This window comes from Urocitellus parryii, chromosome 1, assembly GCF_045843805.1.
Source record: "Urocitellus parryii isolate mUroPar1 chromosome 1, mUroPar1.hap1, whole genome shotgun sequence".
Lineage (NCBI taxonomy): Eukaryota > Metazoa > Chordata > Mammalia > Rodentia > Sciuridae > Urocitellus > Urocitellus parryii.
Window position 1 is genome coordinate 234,510,603 of NC_135531.1, and position 27,041 is coordinate 234,537,643.

Genomic DNA, 27,041 nt, shown 5'->3' on the forward strand with positions numbered 1-27,041 from the left:
AAAATTTTACCAAACAAGTTTGTGAAAACGATATCCTACAACCTCCCTTTGAGTATGTAAATGCCTACTAAAAGTTCCAATAAACTTCACAGTATGAATTTCATTTATTGCTTAATGGACTATTTGCCTCCTTTAGTCTCCAAAATTTCCATTAACTTCCCAAGGAAGTATTGCTAGAACAGCAGCTTTGAGCCCTGAGCCAGGCAAGCCATGGGTAGTAGAGGAAAGAAAAGAAAAAGAATGGTAAAGTGTGAGGTTAATCCAAATAATGATTTCTGAATGCCATCCTAAGGAGTTCATAATGTCCTTTAAACGAGGAGGATGTTCAGGGTTTTTGAAATAGAGTTGGAAGGTGACCAAATTATATTGCTTTATTGTGTGTATGTATGAAAATGTAACAATGGATTCCACTATTATGTATAATTATAATGCACCAATCAAAATACAAAAAAGAAATAGCTATATGAAAATTTATGTTTACAAGTATGACTCTGAATATGATAGGTAGAATGGGGAAAAATGGGTACATACTAGGAAGGTATGACTAGAGTTCACAAAGATTATGAAGCTATAAATAGGAACCATAGGAATACAAAGCACCAGATTTGGGGCTTTACATTTAAGAGGTAGGATGTGCAGGAGGAATTACAAGTTCAAATACCTTTAGGCAGGTAACATGAAATAGTGAAGTAAACTGAGTGAAAGATAATAGTGGCTGCAAAAGACTGAAAGAAACATTATAAACATTCTAAAGGAAGCAATTACTAATTAGCTACAGCCTCGCCATGTGAAAAAGTACTGCCTAGGTATTAAGGGAAGAAGCCAAGAGTCTGGATTATTATATGAAATTTTCTATTTTAAAAATAAAGTCCAAAGAAAAACATTTTAAAAAATTTAATGACGTATAGGGCCAAAGCGTGTCTTTGGGTCAAATGTGACCCACCTGTTTACATACTCTGATCTACAAAATATAGCTATTGTGCTGGGTGTGTGGAGCATGCCTATAATTCCACGAACTCTGAAGGCTGAGGCAGGAGGATTTCAAGTTCGAGGCCAGCCTCAGCAAGATCCTATCTCAAAATAAGAAAAATAAAAAGGACTGGGCATACGGGGTCAGTGGTAAAGCAACCCAGGTTTAATCCCCAACACCAAAATAAACAAACAAAATCTATAGCTATTATACGTGGAATGTGAGGAGAGGAAGACAAAGAAGGGAAAAATGGTCAATAAAAAATATCAGGCTTTTCCTCTCCACCTATTTGTACCTCCCATAAGAGGGAAATACTCCACTATTGTAGAGATGTGAACTATCTGTGGGTCATATGGCTGAATGTGTCTAATTCAACATTTCTCAAAGTGACTTGTTAAAATACAGGTTCTGGGTCCCATCCCTACAGTTTTTAATTCAGTAGGTCTGGGGTGAGGCCCAATAATTTATATTCTAAATAAGTTCCCAGGTGGTGATGCTGCTTGCTGCTAATGGCCTAAGGATCAGACTTTGAGAAGCACTGATCAAACTATTGTTTTGTTATTTCGATGTCTATTGCTCAACAGAAAAAGTTAAGGCTGAGGATAAATATTTAAGACTCCCTGGTAAATACAACTGAAAAAAATTTTCCAAATAGGGTGGTACAGCAAGAATGGAAGAACAGGATATCACACACTGATAAAATGTAAAAGATGAGCCAGTAAAAATGAATAAGAAAGTGTAGAGATAAACATTTTGGCAAATGAAGAAAACAGAGTTTCACTGACCAAATTTTATAGTCCATAATGGATATGTCAAGTCAAGAAGAGAATGATCAAGAAAGCAGAGAGGCATTAAAGTTTCAGTGAGCTAGACAAAAGAAGTTCAATAAGAGCAAAAGAGACCTGGAAAACATGGCTATGGTCTGAGAACAGTTTCAAAGTTCAACACCTGTACCAGTGAAGTATGCTTAGGCAATAACAACTTCCAAAGTACTACTAAAGAAAAGGTCTTTGGAGAAACTTGTAGATTTGTAGATGGTAGGAATAGGGCAAAAGTAAACGGAATGATTTTGAAAATGAAGAATTACACCACGTATAGTGGTGCATACCTATAACCCCAGTGGCTTGGGAGGCTGAGGCAGAAGGATCCCAAGTCAAAGCCAGCTTCAGTCACTTAGTGAGGCCCTAAGCAACTTAGACCCTGTCTCGAAAAATAAAGTTGGAGGGGAGAAACTGAGGGTTTAGCCATGGTAAAGCACTTGCCTAGTATAGGTGAGGTCCTCAATTTGATCCTCAATACCACATTTAAAAAATAAAATAAAATAAAGGTTAAATTATTGAATAAATAAATAAATATAAATAAAACAAATAAATAAATAAGGGGTGGGCTCAGTGGTTAAGCACCCTTGAGTTCAATCCCTGGTAGAAAGAAAAGAAAGAGAAGAAAAGAAAAGAAAGAAATGCTGAAGAAAATAAGGGCCGGGGATTAAGGAGCTCCAATGAAATGTGTTAGAACAGAAAGTCCGAAATAGGGACATGATAAGATTCATTTCCTAAAAATAAAAAATTCAAGAATGCTTCTTGATTCAGAGCTACTTTTGTAAATCCTAATGCTTTATCTTTGTAAAAGAATGTGTTTGTTGATTATGAAATCAAATTTCTATGAAAATAACAGACCTCTGGATATGTGATGAAGGAAGCACAAGAAGGACAGCAAAGACTAAAGAGAGTATTTTCGAAACTGTTCAACTCAAGCGTAGTCTTCTCTACATAAGCCTCTCTTAAGTGAAGCTTTTCTTTTTCCAAATAACAAAAAGGCTTAATAAATTCTACTTAAAGATAAATTTAATGAATATAGGTGATAGAAAGTCAATGGTTTAGATTTTGGTTTGGACAAATCTAAAAGTCATAGAATCGCTGCTATTTATACACAGAATCCAAGTAAACAGAGTCTAGACAAAGCACTATGAATTGTATTTTGAAAACTTGCAAAATCTCCTTGGAACTTCAATGAATTTTTGTTTAAATTCCACAAGGAGGATGGTTAAGTAAACAAAGTATTTAACATTTCAGTTCATTATGTGTTTCTAACCAGAAGGTACAGTCAAAACACTGCTTACTATTAGGAAAGTTATGTAGAGTTAAAAGCTAATAAAGGTGTCAACTGAGTATTAAAAATGAGAGGAATGTGGAAAAGAAAACCAATATGAATAAAGAACAAATAAAAAATATAAATAGATAGTAAAACAATGAACAATAAAAAAGAAAGTGTAGAATTTTAAAAATTTTTCCTATTTCCTATTCATAATTCTCTTCCCTACGATATTGTCAAGTCAATCATTTCCTTTTCACTTTATTTTTTAAAATATCATAATAAACCTGCTATTTTTCCATTTGATACAGTTCTATAAATTTTAATATGTATAAATTTGTTACCACCATCACTGCTATTACAAACAGTTCCATTTTCCCCAAAAAACTCCCTCATTGCTTTTCCTTTATAGTCCTGACAACTACAGATCTGTTGTATAAGACAATCTTTAGTGTATTTAAACTTTGTGCTAATTCTTTTTTTTTTTTAATATTTTTTAGTTGTAAATGGATATTTTATTTGTTTGTTTGTTTGTTTGTGGTGCTGAAGATCAAACCCAGGGCCTCATACATGCCAGGCAAGTGTTCTACCACTGAGCCACAACTCCAGTCCCATTTTGTGCTAATTCTTATTGAACAAGTTTTTATTTTTTAAAGCAAGATAAGTGATTCTCTAAAGCATTTAAAAGAAAAATATCAAATGGGAAACTAAGTAATGCTTAGTTTTAATTTTCTTTAGATTATCGTCATCAGCAGAAACAGCAGCATTAGTGCTGGAGACTGAACCCAGGACCTAGTGCATACACTCAGTGAATCATTTCCCCCTGCCTCCAGAATTATTTTTATTTGGGAAAAAAAAAAAACCTTTCTCCAGTTTTCCTTAATATAAGGATTTTATTCAGGTTTTCGGGAGATTTATAATAAAGTGTGAATTTGAAAATTTTTAATTATAACCTTAAAGGTTCAAGTACTAAAAAGCTAAATAAAATTAATTCCAGTGTACCCAAATAGTTATCCAGATAAATACTCTTCAATAATATTCATCACTCTATGTCATTTCACACTGTACCTCCGACAATCAATGTCAAGAAGACATTTAAACAAAATTTTACAGGCTCAAGTTTTCATGCAATATAATACTATTTAGCAACCAAAAGGAACAAATTATTCATTCACTTAACAGAGATGGATGAATCTCAAAAACATATGCTAGTGAAAGGAGCCAGATACAAAATTTAATTTATAATGAAAGAAATCAGATTACTGGTTATTTGGGTTGGGGCCAGAGATAGGACAGACTACAAAAGGACAGGAGGCAACTTTCTGAGGTAATGGAACTGTTCTGTATCTTGATTCTGACAATGGTTATATAGATGTATAAACTTGTTGATATCTACCACATTATTCACTTAACTGTGTGTATTTTATTACATGTAAATTATATATCAATAAAGTTGATTTTTTAAAAATCACAGACTTGGAAATTAATACTTTTAATCTAAACTAATGAAGACTTACTATATTAAACTTAATAGGTTTAAGAGCTGCTATTTATACACAGAATCCAAGTAAATGGAGTCTAGGCAGTATCTGTTAAATAATTGACAATGACAATATCTGTTAAATAATTGATACATATTAAAAGTATGTTTTTAAAAAGTCTGAAACAGATAAGTCATATACTAAAAAGATCCTTTCACTATAAAAGTTTTCTAGTTCAGTTCATAAATTAGGGAGTACTTTTTATAATTTACTGCTTTATGTTAGAAATTTTGGCCAAAATTTAAATACTGAGTATAAAGATTTTTTCAATGTTTATAAAAAGTATCATGAGTTACCCACACGACAATCTTTTAAAAAGTGCAGCCATCTGGTCTGGTTTGTCAAAGCTGGTCCTCATTTGTGTTAGCACATCAACATTCTCCACTACAAGTTTCTAAAAAAATAAGAATGAAAGAGCCTAGGTCAGGCACAGACCTCTTTGTGCTAATAAGATAAAAAGCATGCTTGCAAATTATAATCCATCAAGTAGAAAACACCATTCATGAACTCCAGATGCTCTATACTACACATTTTTGTTGTTTTAATAAAAGAATCTTAAATTTATTTACATAGGATTAATGTTTTTCTTCAGTTTGCAAATTCAAGATGAGTTCAGGAAAAAGCAACAAAGGTAAGCAGTAGAATAAAGAATCATTTTAGGCTTAGATACAGAACAGTATCAATAATAAAAAGTAGACACTTAAGTGAATACAGAAAGCAGTAAGTTCTAACTAAAACAAAAACTTTCTGAAATCAAAGCTGGTCAAAGTATGTCTTTAGACAATGAGTACGTGGCTGGATATATATAATAAGAAGGAGAATAACTTGTTAGCATATGATACCTTTTAATGACAATTATATTACAACAATATTTCCCAACACAAATTATATACTTAAAATGTTTTATTATATATAAAGTGGAAATGCAATCTATCTGCTTTTCTTTCAGGAACTACTGAGAAAAGGGAAGAGAAAATTTTAAAAAAAGAAGCAATGGAAGAGTATAACTCATTATAGGATGTTTTTTTCTAAAAGCACTAGAAAAGCAATTGAGTTTAAAAATTAAAACTAAAACAAGGTCTGGGGTTGTAGTTCAATGGTGGAGTGCTTGCCTAGCATGTGTGAGGTACTGGGTTTGATTCTCAGCACCACATTTAAATAAATAAATAAAGGCCCATCAACAACTAAAAAAAATTTTTTTTAAATTATAACTACAGCAATTAAATTAATTTCATTCTTGCAGAGAAAAGCCTGTACAACAATAAGCTGAGTTTCCAAAATAATGGGGGGGAAAGAGTAAGATATTCTACTCTTGTTGCATTGTTATGTATACCAAATGCCTTTACAACTAGGTCTGACACTATCACACTTCCTTAGTTCGTTACAATTCCAAAGAATTTGATTCTATTTCTGATCTCTCTATCTCTATGAAGTTCTCATACATCAAAACTATCTTTACTTTTGGCTCTCTATAGTGAGTCTCAACCTTAATTACACATTACAATCACCTGTGGAGCTCTTTCTAAATATATACCCAGGCTTCATGCCACGATATTTCAATTCTGTGAAGTGGGAAAGATGTAGCAAGTATGTGGTTAGAGGGCTCTGAGGGTTTTGCTATAAACAAAAGATCAATGACAAGTGATTTAAGAGGAACATGAAAAACTACAGAGGAAAAAAAAACCTATAAAAAATCATTTTTACTAAAACAATAGTATAAATTTTCTCATCAAATTAATGGCTAGTTTCAATTGCTATAGTGTTTGAAAAGATTGCTTACTTTCTCTGGGCTACTTTGATACTGTTCCTTCCATTCTGAAACTTCATTAAATACACACACAATGGGCTGGAGATAAAGCTTAGTGATAAAGCACAGGCCTAGAATGTGCAAGGTTCCCAAGATCATACTAGATAGTTATGCTCATGCACTTTGAACTTAATGTTATATATTAGCAAATCAAAAATATCAAATTTAAAATATATCTTATTTTATGTATGCAAAAGACTATAAATTATATAATAATATACATAAAATTTCAGGATATTCATAAGATAAATATGCCTTTGAATCAATAAATTACAGTATATACTTAATAGTAAGAATAATTATAACCATTTGTTAAGTTCCTGTATGAGACAGTGTATAAACAATTTTTGCATTTATTCTAAACCAAATGAAAGGTGCTACTCCAATTTGACAGCTGAGGAACCTCAGAGAAGCTGGAAAACTTACCCCAAATCATCAAGATATTAAATAAGGGAACTTGGAATTTGAATTCAGGTATGTCTGTTTTAAAATCCATGTTGCTGATCTCCAAAGAAATGGCCCCAATCTTTAGTGTGTGTTATGGTTTGGATGTGAGATGTCCCCCAAAAGCTCATGTGTAAGAGAGTGCAAGTTATGACCCTCTCTGGGGACATTCCAGGGCCATGAACCATCAATAGCACTGAATGCTTGCTGTCTCACTCAGCACATGGGAACTGAGATGGCAAGACCATTTCCAAACACTTAATGAATCAGGAAAAGAGATTCAAACAACTTCTGACCAGCTTCTCACTATGTCTCATTAAAGTTCTTCTGGTTTATGAAGACCAGTGGTCCAATCAAACCAGCTCAATTAATGGTAGAGCTATTTTTAATTTCCCAGAAGAATACAAAGACAGGAAACTCAGACTAAAACCACTCTTCTTAGAAACACAACCAAGCAGCTACAAGAAAGAAAGGTAGTACTCTCCGTTGGGGCTCCAGGTCTCCTTCGTGGCTACCCTGTTGTCTTGGAATTTGATCCACCTCTTCTGTCTGTTCCAGGCTTCTCGTGTTTGTTCATAACTGAGTCTGGAGCACTGTCCCTGGGGTTTTCCAGGCGTCTGTTGTCTTATATAGTGGTCCCTTTGCTACCAGGAGACTCAACTGCAGATTTCACGTTCCTACGAGCAGGACCTGATTAGCTCACCCACTTTCTAGATTCACTTCTTATAGATGACTGAACTTCAACTCCCCTGATCCTTCATGTCCCATCATGAATGTCACTTCCTCTGACAAGCTTCCCTTGTCAGAGTACCTCTCCATGCCATCTGGCGTCAGGATTTATCACCCTGGTTTTTACCTGTCCATTAATATGCCTGTCTTTCCTACTAAAATGGCTCCTTAAATATATGGAAATCAACCTGATATTAAAATAAGGCCTAAAGATCTGGAAAAAAAAAAAACACAAAGAAGTAGAAAGAAGGAAAAGGAAAGTGATGAAGCCTAACAATGTTTATGTTTATATCTCAATTTGTGAAAAGCAGTACATCTGAATATAAATCTGAACAAACAGCTTTGGCTGGAATTTTAAACCTAATCATTCATAGAAATCACCATGATACAACAGAATGAAGGCTTGACTGAAAACAGTAAGATATCTGAGTTTCAGTCCCCTCTGGCAAGTCAATTCACCTCTTCAGACTTCCTGTTTTCTCAACTATAAAACAAATGAGTACATTAAGGTGCCACTGAAAGGTTCTGCCCACTTTTTAATTTTATTTACATGCTAGTATTTTCATGTCATATTAAAGGAATTAACATTCTAGGCTTATTGTTCACTTTCTTCAAAAATGTTTTATAGGAAAAGGTAAAACTGATAAAAGACTGTATTACCTTAAGTTCAGCAACTTGTGATGAAATGTGCCACATAAGGCTTTCACTGAGGAACTTCATACCATACGGGCCTAGTAGTTCTGATAATGACCTCATTTCTGAAAGGAAATGTAATTAATTTATACTTTTGACACAGCAAATACATTACGAAAATGAACATTACACCTTGGAATATACAATATAGAAACAAATTATTAATATCCTTCAAAAAAGTTTGCAATAAAAAGATAACATAAGATGCAGAAGTAATTCTAAGATACAATGTACAGTTATACATAAAATTGAATGAAAATAGTTGCAACAGAATGGAAAGCCAAAACAAGAGAAACCAAGTTTTCAAGCAAAACAAATTTTCTTCATTCTCTAAACCATGTTATGGTATTATTCACCTGATATGTCAGAATATTCCTCTGCATTGAATGTTAATTCATTTTCTGTAGGTAAGTTCACAAATGCTTTCATTGCAGGGAAATAAGCTATATGGCCATTGCTGACTTGTCTCAACAAAGTTTCCAAATACCTAAAGAGAAAAGTAAATTTATAACTGATAGAAATAATTTAATTCAAAATTTATTATGGTATACATCCTTCATATAATTTTAAGTCAAGTGATAATATGAATACTTATCCATAAAAATTAATTTTCCTAAGCAGTTCATTACTAAAAAACTTCTATCACTTCAAATTTCTAAATGTGTTCCTTACCAATTTGTATATAGACTTGTAATGGTTGGCTCTCCATGACTGTCTAAATGTTGTGTTTGTTGAAGAAGAACATTATTAAATACTCTCGTAATATCAATTTGCACATAGTTTTCTATCGACTGGAGTACGGTCATGTATGCTCTTACACTTGTTAGAAGCTCTGATGGTTTTGCAATTTCTTGTGTGGCTTGATTGTACATAGTCATCCCAACAATTGATCTGGGTGGAGGGGAGAATAATAAAAGAGATATAACTTTTTAATTTATGTATATATAATCCATTCAACTTACTGATATGTAATATTAAATTAGCAATAAAAATAAGTTTAAAAATAATTTTTATACAGCAATGAAATTACTACTGTCATTATCATCCCAAGGAAAAAGCTAACAAAGAATATATAAAACTATAATGAAATAGAAATATAAATGATTAATAACATTCTAAGAACATTAGTTACAAAAATGATTTAAGTATGAAGGGTTTTTGAAATTGTTTAACACATGTTGATTCTAACAAGGACCACAGACTATAAGTCCATAGTTTGAATTCATTTACCACTGCTGCCAGAATTTTTAAAGGTTTTACATAAATTAACTACAACCCACATATCTAATAAATAAACATTAAAATGCAGCTATACAGCTTTGTTTATGTCCCAAGAAACTGTATGAGGGTAAAATGAAATCCAAATTTTAAAACACTTCCCTACACCAATCTTTTACTACAAGGCTATCTTTATTTCACTTTCTTTAAAAGCTCCACTGGACATTGGATCTATAAAGATTTTAGTCTGTTTATAAAGACAGATCCTTGAAGGTAACTGTCCTACTTTGTTCTTTAAGTCTTACCTTAGCTTTATACTATTTTTTTATTACTTACAGTACACATGCTTAGCTAATAGCAAATACAAATTTTACTTGTTAATGACCAGAGAAACTTTTGAAAATCTTTGGCAAAATTTTTTTTAATAAACTGCTTTAAGGATTTTAAGGGGGGGGGAACCCTGTCAAATAAATTAACATTTTCTTTAGTAAAATGTGTAACTTCACAAAAAAGATGCAGCAACATTTATAAAGTCAAGGGGTGTCTGACTTACTGTATACAATGTCACTTCAAAACATATGTCCACAATTTAAAAAATTCTACTTGAAATCCAGTCCTCAAGATAGTGAACTTCAATCCATTTAACAGCATACACTTGAATTCAGAATATATTTGAGTTCACCTAGTCGTGAGGTTTTCAAACATTTGACTCTTACCTACATTACTGCAAGATACATCTCCAATAGCACAACTCAGTATATACATAACTGAAAAGTTTACACAATGCATTAGTGTCTCTTTTTTTTTTCTTTTCTTATTTCTTCTTCCTTCTTTTCCTCCCAAATCTTCTTTATTTAAATATTGACTGCAGCCTACTAAACTCATTTCAGGACCTTACTGGGTTGGCACTTCTAACCTATAATGTACTCATTTGCTACAATCATCTCATTTTGCTTATAAAGAAGCTAAAATACAGAGATAAAATGGATTGCCTAGTGTTACCAATTAATAACAACAGGTATGGAACAAAAATCTGGGGTAATTCATGCAATTCTCACTATTCTTTTTTTTTTTTTTTTTAAAGAGAGAGTGAGAGAGGGGGGAGAGAGAGAGAGAGAGAGAGAGAGAGAGAGAGAGAGAGAGAGAGAGAGAGAATTTTTAATATTTATTTTTTAGTTCTCGGCGGACACAACATCATTGTTGGTATGTGGTGCTGAGGATCGAACCCGGGCCGCACGCATGCCAGGCAAGCGCGCTACCGCTGAGCCACATCTCCAGCCCAGCTCACTATTCTTTATACTTCCCAATTCATTACTCTTTACACTATACCAGTTCTACTGATGCTTTTTCTCATAAAATGAAAACACTGTAGATACTGACAATTAATATAACAAACACATTAACAAGCAAAAATAGTTTATATTCTTTCTTACTTAGTAAAGCGGATTTCCAGGTGAGAAGTCAAATATTCTCGTGGTGTAAAGGTATGTTCCCATACCACCATATTTGGTACATAATTTATTGAGAAACATAACTCAGAAAGTGCAGTGTGCAATTTATCAAGGCTGAAAAAAATATTAATAAACACTAAATAAAGTGTATGACATTTCCTCATAGGTGGTACAAAACTAATTTTATAAACATAACGAGTTTGTTTCAGAATTTGATTTTTTTCTTAAACTTACAAGTTAAAAATATTTGTGTATAACTAAATATACATAAGTTATTATAACTTAAAAGAGCAATTTTTAAAAGACAGTATCACTCATCATTTGTTTCTACAGTCAGCTAATAATGATTATACTGTTAATAAATAGTAATAGCTCATTATGCACTCAAAAACAATCATTTCCAAATACTACTATAGTCTTTTATAAGAGAAGAAACACTGTTTAATAATCAATCAAACAAATAAACAACGAGCTCTGAATGCTACCTAGTCTGATATTTGTTTAAAAAAATGACCTCAGGTATATTCTAATTACAACTACATGACAAAATAAAGTCTCAGTTACCTGACTTTAAATAAATTAAAAAATTACAGGTTGCTTATAGTATACCTCAGAAAAATTTTCGACAGATTCTTGGCCTTCAATAGTCAATATATTAAGACAAATACCACCTATTGAATATATTATCTTCTAAAATCCAAAAATCTGTATTTTAGAATGAAATAAGAACTAACAGGTAAATCAGGCTCACAAAGATTTTTCTTTAAAGGCTGACAAATAAAGAATACACAATTCCTACCATTTTCTCAGCACTAATGCCACAGCAGGAAAAGGTCTCTACCAGAACAAAAAGACACAATAGAAGTAGACGGCTTACTTGGTCACTACAAGCCTGTTTTTCCTCATGCTCTCAACGCCTGGTTTTTCCCGTTCAGGTTCCCCTTTCTTACCAGTCTGTTTTTTCGACTTTTTATTCACTGCTTGACTGATGGTTTTGGCACAATGCTTAGGCAGCAACTAAATTAAATAGGAATGAAATCTTACATTACACAAATGGGAAATCATTCTTTCAGTTTGACAAACAAGAAAATGAGCATAATTCATAGGCAGAAGGAAAGTTGCACTATACAATAACTGTAGTCATGTGCCACATGTGGTTACTGTACACTTGAAATATGCCTGGCCCAAATTTTGTTGTCCTTTAAATGTAAAATACACACCAAATTTCAAAGAATTAATAGAAAAAAATGTAAAATATTTCATTAGTAATATGATAACATTCTAAAACTCTGTGTGTGTGTGTGTGTGTGTGTGTGTGTGTTACTGGGGATCAAACCCAAGGCCTTGTACATGAGAGGTAAGCACTCTACCAATTGAGCTATATCTCCAGCCCCTCCTAAAACTCTTTTTTTTTAATTGTATACATTGAGTTAAAGCAAATATATTTTTTTAAATTGGACTCTCCTATTTCTTTTTATACTTTAAACATGGCTACTAGAAATTTAAAAATTACATATGTGACTCACATAATATTTCTACTGGACAGTGCCGAGCCAGAGAAATAAATTTAGTCATTCTATAGTGTCTGTGTGAAAAACGGGGAGAAACAAAAGGGAAATTGATGACACTGGGAAAAGCAAATTCCACAAGTCTATAGAATTAAGTTGAAAGCAAGTAAGTGCAAGAGGCCTACAATATGTTTTGATGAAGCTAAAACAGTTCAATCCCCATTAACTGTCAAAATGACCAGCCAGATCTCTCTTTGAGTGCCCCATACTGAGGAGAAACTCCTAGAAGTGAAATCAAAATTAGGACAAGGTAAGGACAACAGAGATGAATGAAAGAGAAGATGCAGACGTGAAGTAGAAAAAAGACCTAGGAATTTTGAAATAGCAAGCAGTTATTTTTGTTAATACTTTATAGACACCACAGGGAAAAAAAGTGTTCTGGGCAGTAAGAAAAATTATTCTGAAAAACTACTCCTTCCAAGACTAGGAAAACTAATGTCATATAAATCTTACAACCATCTAGTCAAAAATTGATTTGGAACACAAAGAATTACATCATCATGAGACTCTCAAAGGAAAACTTTATAACAGAAGAAAATGAACATTTAAAATACTCAGAGAAAGGCAATGTCAAACAAGGATTATAAGTATAGCCAAGAACTTTCTGTTACAAAGGGCATAAACTATCAGGAACATTCAAAAATGTAAGAAGTACTAATCCCTATGAGTCTTTCCTAAAACACTAAATGATAATATGGCAAATTATACCTGGTCACTAAGAGTACACTGTTCTGTGCAAATATCAGTAATGAGATTTCGAGCTTGTTTGGCCATTTCATCCAGGAACATATTACATAAGGAAAGACTGCGATCTCCAATATGATGTCTCTGTTAAGATAAAATGATAATAATAATAGTTACAAGAAAGTAATCTGAATTAAAACACTAAGTAAACATGGAAAATTAGGCTAAAGTCTTATTCTGCAATAAGGAGTGAATGATGTTATAGATTTCTTTGACCTCTTTTTAACAATTAACCAACTATATTGTATTTGCACAGAGTTAACATGAAATAACAAGTACTTGTTGATTATACAAATGTATGATTAGGAAGAATCTTCAAAGATCAGTATTTCCTTAACATAAAACTATGCATTTAATTTTCACATCCACAAAGTCTTTAATCCAGTTATGTAACATTAAAATATTAAACACATGTGTAAGAACAAATTTTAATAGTTTTTCAATCTTATCTCATTTTAAATTTACATGTAAACAGAAAAAGAAGGATATTTAAATAAAAGCATTAGAAATCAAGTTGGTAAACTCATAAGACATTAAAAATTTCTAAAACCAGTCATCCCTTACCAGGGGGAATAGAAGAAAGAGGAAGATGAAGAAGAAGTGAGGAAAGAGGGAGAGAAAAAGAAGAAAAGTCTAATAAGCAAGTATTCTTTGAACAAAACAAAAAGAAAATTTTAAGTTTTATCATATTATATATGTATATGTAAAGATACACACAACTTCTCTCTCAAATATACCATCTCTATAGGAATCTGTATTTTATTTTTGGCAGTGCTGGGGATTAAAACCAGGGCTTGTGAATGCTAGCAAGGGCTCTACCACTAAGTCATACCCCACCACCTGTATTTTCTCCAATTCTGGTGAGTTATAACAGTTTGATTGTTTTATCTTTTCAACAGCAACTAGGTTGTTGAAGATATAATGACATAATTTTTTTTGCACAATACATTTGTGATGCTTTACAAAAAAAATTTATTAAAAGTTTCCCTTCCTTCCATAATTATAAATGTAGAGATTATATACAGTATTCCTATTTTGCTGAAATATAAGAAAATTTTAAAATACTTGACATAAAAATTAACTTTCCTAGATTCATCATGAGACTTTACAATGTACTTTACTTAAAATGCCCTTTAAAACTAATACAACAGGAAGCCAAACCAAAAGGGATCTGCAGCCAGATACAATTAAATATTGTTTACCTGCTAGAGGGTAAAAAACAACTGTTCTCAACATGCTATACAAGTCTACTATCCTCCCTCTGCCTCTTACTGCAGTGCTGAACATAGACTTTTAGAGGACAATGGCTAAGGAGCCCACAACAATAATCCAGGTGAAAGGTGGAATCCATTTACTGTATAGCCCTCGATATCCACAGGTTCCTCAACCACAGACTCAACCAACCAGGGATTGAAAATATTTGAGGGAAATAATTGCATCAATACTGGATAAGTATAGACTTTATTCCTTGTCAATATTCTCTATATTTGTCATACTTAACTATTTAAACAGGACTTACATTATATTAGGTATTATAAGCCATCAAGGGATGACTTAAAGTATATGAGAGGATGTGCATAGCTTATATGTGAATACTAGAGTATCCAGACTGTGGTATCTATAGGGCATGACGGTTAGGAAGAGTTAATAGCATGTCTTAAGTGTCAAGCTTGGGATGAAAAAAAAAAAAAAATCCATTCCATCTAAGAAAAATCTATAAATCTATTAAAATTGTTGCACAGGTATTACTTCTAAAAGTATTTCCCCAAAACCTTCCTTCAAGCTATTATGTCTCAAAGTCCTCTTTCCATGGAATATTGGCATACAACGTACAATAGATATTACCTAATGCTTAAATATTCTGACAATGTTATTCTAGTCTCAAGTTTCTTTTCTACAAGTTTTGCAGATCTAAGTTATAGAACAAAACACTAAGTTTAAAAGAAATACATTAATTTAAATAAACATTCTTATTACCACACTTAGAAAATGGTATTTCTTCTTTAAAGACTAGAAGAAACATTGAATATATTTTTTCCCTCTTTTGACAAATAGTAAGAGTGTGTGTGTGTGTGTGTGTGTGTGTGTGTGTGTGTGTGGGTGTGTGTGTGTATGTGTGTGTGTAGGATAGAATGTGATGAGAATCAAACCCAGGGACTTGCACATGAGGCAAGCACTCTACCGCTGATCTATATATCCATCGCCCTAATATTTTGAACTATATGAGAATTATACAAAGATCCAATCAATGCCAGGCATGGGGGTGCAAGCCTATAATCCCTGCAATTCAGGATGCTGAGGCAGGAGGATCAAGAATTTAAAGCTAGCCTCAGCAACTTATTGAGGCCCTAAGCAACTCAGTAAGACCTTGTCTAAAATGCAAAAAAAAAAAAAAAAAGGGCTTGGAATGTAGCTCAGTTAGGTTAAGCTCCCTGGGTTCAATCCTGGTACAAAAAAAATAAAAAGATTCACTCCAGCTAATTAATGTATCTATCACTTCACCAACTCACTTTTATTTGTGGTGAGAACATTTAAAAGGTAGTCCAACAATTTAAAAACATACCTTATCACTATCTATGCCACCATGAAGTACCATAGATCACTACCCTGTGATACTGGGTACATTCTGGAACTTTGTGCTTGATACTTGGGCTCAATAAAACTGATTAGTTCAATTGTTCAGCAATTGTGTATGTGTGTGTGTGTGTGTGTGTGTGTGTGTGTGTGTGTACACCTCACAAACATCAGCAAATATGCATTTTGTTTAATGTATCTATTAACATAAGTCAGAAATGTCTTTTTGATTTTGTTTACTCAGTAATCCATTACCTAAATTTTTAAGTGCTTTCACTAATAGTTTAAGATGAAAAGCAAGCAAGAATACAAATTCATCTTTACCATAAATATTACCTGACCCACCTTTTTTTCATAAATATTTTATTTTTTTGCATATGGCTATTAAGGAAGGCATCCACAATGAATACAGACTAAATACAAAGTGCTATTCTAGTCCAGTTTCTTCTTGTTTCCAGCAGTGCTATATCAACCCCAATGTACAATATGTACAGTGGAAGATAGAGCAGTTAAGTCTCATCCTAACACAATAGTAAGAACTATATGTAACATCTCCATATCCAGAACATTATGTAACCAAAAAGAAAACATTGTTTAATAACTGTTAAAGTTTATATAGCAAAAAATACTTTAAATAGGGCAAGTCAGGCAAAATGTACAAAGATACAATGTACACTGTGAAGTGTTAGGAAACACAAAATTTATACATTTTGGTTTCATTCTGTAAACTAAATTCAAAGTATAACTACTCCATATGACTTTTTTTGTAAAGTACGGGATGAAGGAAAATTTAGATATTATCAACTTTGCATTTTGCTTGTTTAAAGTTGCAGCAGGGACATAATATATGACACTTTATATAGTGTCATAATTCCTCCAGCAGGGGTTAGATGAATACACATCACCATGCTGTGTTCAGTGGGAAACTGTCTCAATATTTATTTTAATAAAGGCTTTATTAAATGTTCTAACATATACATACATATATTTATTCATCCACATATATATTTTAGCTATTACACCTTAATCAAATTATCTATGCAAGAATTTTTTTTATTCTGCATAAACATGCTTTAAGTGTGAAGTAAACCACTGTGAAAACATTAGTTGGCTACAAGTTTGATCTAGTTCACTCTGCAGACCACATAAATCACAGTACTTCACTGAAATTACCTCTTCTGGACACAGTTCATGTGTGCAACTCATAAAATGAGTGCAAAGTAGCGGAAATGCAATTGAGTATCTTGACTGAGAGGGTAACTCCAAACATTGTTGAAACATCTTCTCAAAAGCTCGACTATAAAAACTATATTAAGAAACAAATTGAAAATTAGAATTGTAATTTTTATAGTTACAGACACTTATAAATAGTAATATATTAATAGTTAAAACAAAAATTTTCTAACACAACACTGCACAATTAATTCAGTTTGATTCAAGTGAATGAAAGTTGCCAACTACTGGGATTTATGCCCTTAGGAATAGTTATTTTACAGGAAAAAAAAAAAGCTTCTTTTACATGCTAATAATAATTTTGGAGTCATACAAATGTTATTTGTATATTATTAAGAAATATTTAAAATAAAAAATTAAAGAGAAAATAAGCCACATCTATGGAATAAGACTATATATATTCAAGTGTTACATTATTAATTTCATCAAAGTTGAGTCATCAATTTTAAGAGACACCATTAATTTAAGGACCAATGAAAAAAGAAAACACTGCCGAATATATAATCACATGCCATCAATTTTAAACTACATTCAAATTTAACATGTTAAATCTAAATGTAAAAGAGTATATGTGAATACAATGCAGTATGTCTCAGAGTAATGAGAAAAACAGAAACAGTAAACGTGTTTCTATGCTGGATATGACATGTAAATTAGAATGCAACTGTGAAAGGATATGGATAAAATTTAATGAAGTATGACTAAAAATTACAAATTTAAACATTATTCAAAGTGCTTTTAGTTTAAGAAAATGAGAGGAATATCTAATTCTTGTACCTTTCTTTTGTCATAAAACCTTTCTGTGGCTAAAAGTATCTGAATACCTAAAATGTCCAATTTGTTTTCTAGGATAGCCTTTGGTTCAGAAAGTAATATAGGTCTCCAAATAACCTTTAAAATTCTTATAAATCTGACATGTGATATATCTAAAGCTAAAAAGTGTACATACTGATGTGTTCATGAGTTCCTTTAAGAAGCTAGCCTTTTCTACCTGATGAGTTAGATTTTGTCCATAATACTGCTAACACTATTTTCAACAAAGTACACAAATGATCATGGATTAGGTTATTTTCCAAAATAAAAGAAGAGTTTTTCACAGTGATCTCTGTTCAATAGCTAGAAATTACTACCATTATTCACTCAGGTTACCTCAAAATTTTAGAAATAAAGAGACAGACTTGGTTATTATAATTCACTTCCCTAATATTAAAAAATAAAAGGAAAAAAAGGCCAAATATCAGGAAATATAGCTAATATTATACAGCTGTGAGCCAGAATACTTGAGGTTTGAATCCTAGCTCTACTGTTTATTAGTCTTGTCACAAACAAGTTCATTTATGCATTCAAACATTTACTAAATACCAAAAACATAACCTTTCTTCAAAGGTTTCTAGGAAGGAAGAAAAGGGGCAAAAAGTAAACTCCAGTTCTAAGTACTAATAAAGAGGCTATGACTGAAACAAAGGACAGTAAAGCACAATATAGGGAATCATCATTATAATACTAATATTAACTTAGCACAATAGAAGTGAAATTACCAGATAACTTAATAACTTCTAATATTTATTTTTTCTACTTGACCCTGATGCACAACTTTTGGCCCCTTGGTCAAACTATGCAAAGGAGGGGATGTTTTTCATGCCCTCAAACAAAACCTAAGAAACAAAATTCACATCAAAAGGATTGTTCTTATAGAGAAATAAACCTAGACATTAAATCCCAACCCCATCTTGGTACATTTTGTTGGCAAGTTTTAAAGTAATTCTACTATTTCCTTTGTTTTTTGTTTTTTTTTTTTTTTTTTTTGGAGGGGTGGGGGGAACTGGAGAGTGAATCCAGGGGCACTTAACCACTGAGACACATCTCCAGCCCTTTTTGTTGTTTTGTATTAATTTAGAAACAGGGTCTCACTTAGGGTCTTGTTAAGTTGCTGAGGCTAGGTTTGAACTTGCAATTCTCCTGCCTCAGTCTTCCAAACAGCAGGGATTACAGGCACGAAAACCACACCTGGCCTCCTATTTCCTTTATTCTTAAGAGTCTTACTGAATTATCTTAAAAACCAGACTAAATAGGAACAGTCAAGAAACTTATATTTGGCTACTGAAAACTTCAAATCCAGATTTGAGGAAAATTACAACATACCAAAATATGGACAAATCTGATGTTTCCACCAACATTTCCACCAAGGAATCTACCATTTTTGTATGAAAGATTATTGTATTCATCATCTTTCCAAGCTCTCGGTGATCAGCAAGGCCAAGTGAAGCCTTAGAGACACTAGTATATGCCTGTAAAAGCACAACAAAAAACAAACTTAGTTTATGTAGAGACCAAAGACTGACCTATCTTCTATAGGGGGGAAACATACATTACTGAAAAATATTTAAACCATTTATTGTGATACTGTTCATCTTTTTATTTTGTCTGTAGTGATCCTAACTTGAAATTCCTATCAAGAATATTTTTAAATAAATTAATGTCCATAAAATAGAATTTAAGATATGGGTCATCTTAAATCACAAAGTACAAAAGTTAATAATATTAAAAGGAAAAAGCAATTTGTTTTTATGTTAACCTTACCTAAAGAAATTTTCACTCTTAAGAAAATGATACAGCAAACATCAGATGAAACTAAGTATTGTATATGTTGACTCAGTGATATTTTAGATTATATTGAATCACTAAAAAAACTGGATACTATACACTGCACTGATTTGAAGGATTCTATAAAAGTCTGGAAGATAGTAAAAAATTAGGGTAAGCCAGCCAAAAAGTTAATAGAACTTAACTCAAATCATCAAGACAGGTTGTAAGAAAAGAAATTCCATGACTAGGATACCAAATCACAAAAGAACAGAATCATGCCTGTGGATAGAGGACATTTCAGAGGACAGAGAATAATAAGGGAAGTGCCTATGGAATGAAAACTGCTTACTATGCCCAGAGTTCATAAACAAAAGAAGAAAAATGGTGAAAATGAGTCTTAACTAGATGATTTACAGCATTATATATCATGCTAAAGAATTTGAATTTTTGGTGAACCAGAAAGGGTTCTGTGTAATTGCCAGTTTTTGTCTCAGAAAGATTGTTCTGCATGGAGGGAGTGGAGAAATGGTCAAATGCAGGTAGGATGAGAAAATGAGGCAGAAATCTATTTGAAAGCCATGGTGACAATAAATCAGACAAAGACTATGATGATCTGGTCTAGGATAGAAGCCAATTAAAGAGCTTAATCTGGGAAATTACTAGATATGATGGGCAACAGAAGAATTACAGATGTTGGCCAGAGTTCTGGGTGTTGGGGGACAACCTTCATGGATCTCATCTACTCCCATACTTTTGGTGGGTATGCAAGAAATGCAAGGTCTGTATTACTTATTCCCCAGGATACTTCTCAGAGTTGTTTTGCAGAAACCAAACTTGAGAGGTGAAGTAATGTTTTCCTTGGATCAAACAGGAAGCATACAATACTGTTGATGACAGAATGCAAGGCTCCTCAAACTCAGTGTTCCTTAGCTACAACACAAATCCACTGCATGTTACACAGCTCCCCCTGGCCACCACTGCAGGACTTATTAGATATGGACAAATCAAAGCATATATGCTAATACTCACACTGTTTCCTGTACTGTGAATAATAAAGTACTTGGTCTCTGCCCAAGGAGGCCCAGGTCTTTTGCCAAAATCCATGAAACATTAAGAACTTGCCTTCTAAGTCTATGATAAAAATCAAATTTCAAACTCTACCATGGCAAGGGGCCGTTGGGTGGATGATGTTACCATTCACTAAGATAGCAACACCATAGAGAAAGCAGAGTTTTGCATTTTATTGACTCAGTCTGTCAGGAAAGGGGTGGGAATGAAGAATAATGAAGATAATACTCTGGGGTCAAAATATACTCTTGATATTTATAACAAACTAAGCCTTATTAGATTTATTTACCTTTAATCAGCTTTAGGGTATAAAGAGGACTCAGTTGTGGCCATGAGTTCAATAAAGACTTCCACTAACTGATGTCATTTTAATGACTCAGAATTTAAATAACATTACAAAAAAAATTTAGAAGAAGCTAACAAAATGAGATAATGTGATATAAAACACTCCTGCGAAAGGACTGACAACAATGGAAAGAGAAATATATGCTATTAAATGCTTTTTAATAAAAGTCTAAGATAGGACTTTGGTACCTCAGTGGCAGAGTGTTTGCCTAGCATGTGAGAGGGTTCAATCCTCAGCACCACATAAAATATATATATAAAAATAAAAGTACTGTGTCCATCTACAATTAAAAAAAAAGTCTAAGATAAGAGCAAACCAAATAATTTAGAATACAAAAAGGAATGAGATATTTGAAAAGGAACTAAAGATGACTAAGGGACTGATGGAAAACAGGGGAATGAGACCCTTTAGAATGTAGGAGAAAAAATGACAAAGAATACATGAAGACCGAATTCTTCTTTTAAGAGCAGGAAAAAAGAGAAAACATTAAAGTGACCTATTGAAGAACATTAGGATCAAATTTGAACTTTAGGATCAAAATTGGATGGGACTCCAGTGAAGGCACAAAGCACACTACTAATATTCTCCCAAAAACTTCCATTGGCCCTGTTCTACCAAAGGAGCTACTGGTATTTATCTAAAGAACTCTTTCTGTCTCTTACGCCAGGTTCCTTTTCCAAGAACTCTTCTAACTGAAACCAATTATCAGTAGTCAAAGTCAAATCATTCATTTATTTTGTGAATATCTGCTCCTTCTTATAGTAAAACTTCATACTAAAAGTCTCTTTATTTGCCCTTTATTCATTGTTTGCCCTTTTCCTGGTCAAGCTATTTTCTAATTCAAATTTTACCCATCTTTCAATTTCCAGGTAAAATCTGGCTTTCTCTCTAAAGTCATTATTAGCAATTCCTACTTCACAAAAGCTTTCTCCCTTTTGAGAAGACTATATTTAATGAATAATTATATTCTATCCAAAATCTCTCAATCTTTTAGGTTTACAACTGCCTTTTAATTGTTTACATCTTTTATGCCTTCTTTCCATAGCTAGATTATAAAATCCGCAAATAATTCCTCTCTTCCTTTTCTCCTAAGTATTAGAATCATTTAAAGGGCCACAAAATTATATTGTTAAATTGACAGTACATAGAAAGATGTTAGTTTCAACTTTAAAGCCCTTTAAAACCATGTGAGAGATCTATATAACTGAACACTGCTGAAATCTAAAACTATTTCTGCATTTCAGAAAATTAAAGCTTACAGCACTAGATCAGTTGATGATGATAGACAATGGCCTCTGACCTAGTTATTTGTTTTTATAAATAAAGTTTTATTTGAACACAGCCATGACCCTACATTTATATATTGTTTATAGTTGTTCTCAGAACAATAACAGAGACTGGATGGTCCACAAGCCTAAAATTTTTACTAACTGGTTCTTTATTTTAAAACAGTCAATAACTGGATTATATATATTTTTTAAAAAGATTTTATGTTTTTACTTTAAATATCTGAATCAGGATAATCAAAAGAGATTGGTATTTAAGTTTTAAATTTTTATAATTTGTTTTAAATTATAAAATTATAATCTACTTTATTGAAAAGCACTGTTATATTGTCTTAAAGTAAACTTAATAACTAGTACCTTGTGTTTCTTTTATAGTTAATATGCAAAGAAAGTCTAATAAATAAAGTCTTTCCCTATATATATCTTCTATAAATACATATTATATATCTTCTATAAAATTTTTCATGTTAACTAAAATGAAGAACAAAACAGAACAATAATAAAAATTGTTATTCATACCTGTAATCTAAACCAATCTAATCTCATTCCTCTGAAATCAAATACTTCTCCATCTTCAACTGCAAAAATAGGGGAAAAAATTACAAAGCAAATTAATGTTTTCACAAATCTATAATTACATCATACAATTTAAGAGTTAAAACATTTTCATTTCTGAGTATATAACCAAAAGAATTAAATCCAGAGTCTGAAAGACATGCATAAACCCATGTTTACAACAGTACTATTCATAATAGCCAACGGTGGAAGCAACTTAAACATTCTTAACAGATAACTGGATGAACAAAATGTAGCATATAATTATTAATGGAATATTATTCTGTCTTAAAAAGAAAGAAAACTCTGATACATGGTTACAATATGACTGAACCTTGGGGACACTACATTCAGTGAAATAAAATAGAGCTGAATGCAATGGCATGCACCTGAAGTCCCAGCTACATGGAAGGCTAAAGAGGATCACCTGAGTTCAAAGAGTTCAAGGCCAGCCCGGGCAACAAACTGAGACCCCATCACCACATACTAATATAAACAAAAGAAGCCTATCTCAAAGAATCAAAACTGTATACTTTATTTATATGAGGTATATAGAGAAGTCAAACTCATAGGAATAGAGAATAGAACGATTTTGCTAGGTGTCGATAAGAGAAGAAAATGGAATGTTGCTTAATGGCCAGAGTTTCAGTTTTTAAAGATGAAAAATTTCTGGAGCTTTGTTGTACAAGAATCTGTACATTCCTAACACCATTGAACTACATGGGCAAAAGTGGTTAAATGGTAAAATTTTCATTATGTATATAATTAAAAAAAAAAAAGCTTTTAATTTAAGAACTAAGATAGTGAAACACTTCTCAAATACTATAAAGATAAAGGAGGCAGTTATGCTAGAAGAAGTAAACTTCTCTCCTAAACTCTCTGACACTTCATTTGAATATTCTGTATCCTTTCTTGTTTTATTTTTGTTACAGAATATTTCTTTTTCCCCAAAAAAAGAAATATCAAGACACCATTCTTATGATCACAAACCCATTTTGAAAATATTTGCTTTAGAGAGAACAAAGTTTAAAAAAAAAGGCCACATATGTTCAAAGATGAGATAATTCTCTAAAAATTAACTGTTAAATTTTCTCCTTAATAATCAAACTTTAAAATAAATTAAGAAGAGAAAAGAAAAAAAAAATGCCTTTACTAAAAAGACTTACCTTGTTTCACGCTTAGTGAAGTCATAGTGTTAACAAAAGAAGACATGATGATTGATTCATCCTCAGGGCAAACAGAAAGATTCTATAAAATGAACAAAAAGTAATATTAAAAAAGATCTAATTAAGAAAAAACTCACAGGTCCATCAACTAGCAGATAGATAAAGTGGTACAGTCATACTATGGAACATTTTTCAGAAATAAAAAGGAATAAATACTGATATACAACAACAAAAATCTCAAAAACATTCTGCTAGGTGAAAGAAATAAAAAAATAAGATTACAAAGTGTATGATTCCACTTATATGATCATTTTGTAACAGGCAAAATTAAATTCCAGCAAATCAGTTGTTGTTGGGGAATCTGTGAGGTGTACCAAAAAACTTTTATAGGTGTTGGAAATGTTCTACATCTTAAATGTGGTAGCAGTTAAATGGATATATACACTGCCAAAATTCAAAACATACAATAAAAATGGATAATTTTTAATAACATAGAAATTATACTTCAAGAAAATTAGGATTATAAAAAAGTGCCCTTTCAAAATGGCTGAGATGATGAATATTTGGGGGCTCGGAGCATAGCTCAAGGGTAAGGTGCTTTCCTACCATGCATAAGTCTCTAAGTTCAACACCCAGCACTGCAAAAAAAAAAAAAAAAAATTATACATATATATATATATATACATACATATATATATATATGTATATGTATATATTTTTAAAAAAAGCAAATGCTTAGCTAACAAACATATAGACCAACACAATAAGTGTACATTATGTCACTGAACTACACATTTAAAGATAACTAAATGATGGGGCTAGGGTTGTGGCTCAGTAGTAGAGCACTTGCCTGACACATGTAAGGCACTGGGTTTAATCCTCAGTACCACATAAAAATAAATAAACAAATTAAGGTATTGTGTCCATCTACAACTAAAATATATATATTAAAAATAAATAACTAAATGGTATATTTTATTATACATGCTTTACCAAAATAAAAATTTAATACTATATTATATACATTAAATACATTTAATACTATATAAAATACATTAAAAGGTTTACAATCTTGGCTATAAATTTACATCCTTATGGATTATATCTCAATGATAGAATGCTTGACTAGCATGCATTAATTCCCAGAACAGCAAAAAACAAAAATGAAAAACAAAATTTACATTCTAGCAAGAGGTTAAAAGAACTATGAATGTACTTTACAACAGAAGAGAGAAGTAAAAAGCTCAGACTTTGGAGTTCAGAGTTAAGTCTGAATGGCTCTATGCCTTACGATCCATGTGATACTAAGCAAGTTACATTAGGTCTTTTTACTTCAGTCAATAATGATTACTATATGTACCCTCACAGAGTTATTATATAGATTTAATAAACTGTTACCAATAAATCTAACAACCTTTAACATCAGTATTATTCCTGCTGCCGGTATTACTACTACTGATACTATAATCCCAAAAGAAATGCTAGGAATTAAATTTTCTCACTGTTGGTAAACTCCACTTTATATAAAAGACACCAAGAGATTTGAAGTAACTTAAACATTAACACTGTATCAAAAATCTATAAACAAATATTCAAATAGCCATAGCAAAGATTGAAAAATTAAAAACATTAGTACCTTAAAAAAAAAAATCACATGAGGGCTGGGGTTGTGGCTCAGTGGAAGAGCGCTTGCCTTGCATGTGTGAGGCACTGGGTTCAATCCTCAGCACCACATAAAATAAATAAACAAAGGTATTATATTCATCTACAACAACAACAAAAAAAAACTATTAAAAAAGTCACATGAAACCAGAATTTTGGTTTCCTTTTTAGATTGCATGCTGATATGAATAAAAAATGAACAGTAACCATAACCTCTGGTTTATCTGGTTAGTAATAACTATTCACAAATAAAATTACAACAAAGCAATGATACTCTAAATTTTCAGTTCTTTTCTTAATGGCCATTCTAGAAAGGAAGTATCTGAGCTCCATCTAGTGGGTGAAAGAAGAAATATATTAGTATAGGAAGACCAGTAGCTATGTAAAGAGAATTTTTACAGCTCTTTCTCTGAACTATATCATTAGCTTACATAGTTTCGGATATCTATGATTCCCAAAATAAAGGAAAATAAAATACTATTTTCCTTTTGGTCACTTTTATGGAATAAAGAAAACTTACATTAAAGTGAAAACGATTGAAGAAATAATGGAAATTATAAAAGATAAAACTAAAAACAGGGCTGGGTATGTGGCTCATGTGGTAGCGCGCTCATCTGGCATGCGAGCTCATGGCGCTGGGTTCGATCCTCAGCACCACATACAAATAAAGATGTTGTGTCCACCGAAAACTAAAAAATAAATATTAAAAAATCCTCTCTCTCTCTCTCTCCCTTTAAAAAAAAACTAAAAAAAAATTGAGGAAAATTCAAAATGAAAATAATACTAAGACATTTTCATATCCAGAATAAATAACTGTTCTCTTATTGTGTTCATCCTGAGCTTTAGACACACTTATGCATAACACCTACCATACTACACTACAACTAATTTTTTTCGCCTTTACAAAATGTTCTTTTAACAAGATACAACCATGATTTATTTACATCTATATTTCCACTGCTGAGCACATGATTACACTTTATAAATGTTTGTGAACAAACCATTTACCAAATTATTAGGAAGGAAAGAACAAAGAGGGAAATAATATGAAACAGTTTTTACCTGCACAAGTTCATTGAGGACAACAGCATCAAAGCCAGAAAGGTATTGCACATAATACCTCTGCATTACAGGTCCATATTTCCTTACATGTGCTCTAAGTTCTTCCATGTAAAATATTAATTCAGCAATGTGCCTTTTTAAAAATTCAAGAAAAATATCAAAGAATAAATGCATTGTTATCAAAGAAAATATTAAATGCTTTTGATATTATTTCCAGAACTCTTTCTGAGAAAGGGCATTTCTTTTT

General features: G+C 32.1%; 1 protein-coding gene across 1 annotated transcript in view; it reads right to left on the reverse strand.

The window, feature by feature from the left end:
* Nucleotides 1-27,041, reverse strand: part of Nckap1 (NCK associated protein 1) — a 97,379-nt gene that overhangs the window by 21,214 nt on the left and 49,124 nt on the right. Inside the window, exons 13-24 of the mRNA XM_026391995.2 lie at nucleotides 26,795-26,927; nucleotides 24,071-24,152; nucleotides 22,869-22,927; nucleotides 19,206-19,351; nucleotides 17,004-17,136; nucleotides 13,221-13,340; nucleotides 11,822-11,961; nucleotides 10,927-11,058; nucleotides 8,948-9,166; nucleotides 8,632-8,762; nucleotides 8,243-8,340; nucleotides 4,903-4,996 (exon numbers count right to left, since the gene is read on the reverse strand). Of these exons, the coding sequence (XP_026247780.1) occupies nucleotides 4,903-4,996; nucleotides 8,243-8,340; nucleotides 8,632-8,762; nucleotides 8,948-9,166; nucleotides 10,927-11,058; nucleotides 11,822-11,961; nucleotides 13,221-13,340; nucleotides 17,004-17,136; nucleotides 19,206-19,351; nucleotides 22,869-22,927; nucleotides 24,071-24,152; nucleotides 26,795-26,927 (1,487 nt within the window). The remainder of the gene's footprint in view (nucleotides 1-4,902; nucleotides 4,997-8,242; nucleotides 8,341-8,631; nucleotides 8,763-8,947; nucleotides 9,167-10,926; nucleotides 11,059-11,821; nucleotides 11,962-13,220; nucleotides 13,341-17,003; nucleotides 17,137-19,205; nucleotides 19,352-22,868; nucleotides 22,928-24,070; nucleotides 24,153-26,794; nucleotides 26,928-27,041) is intronic.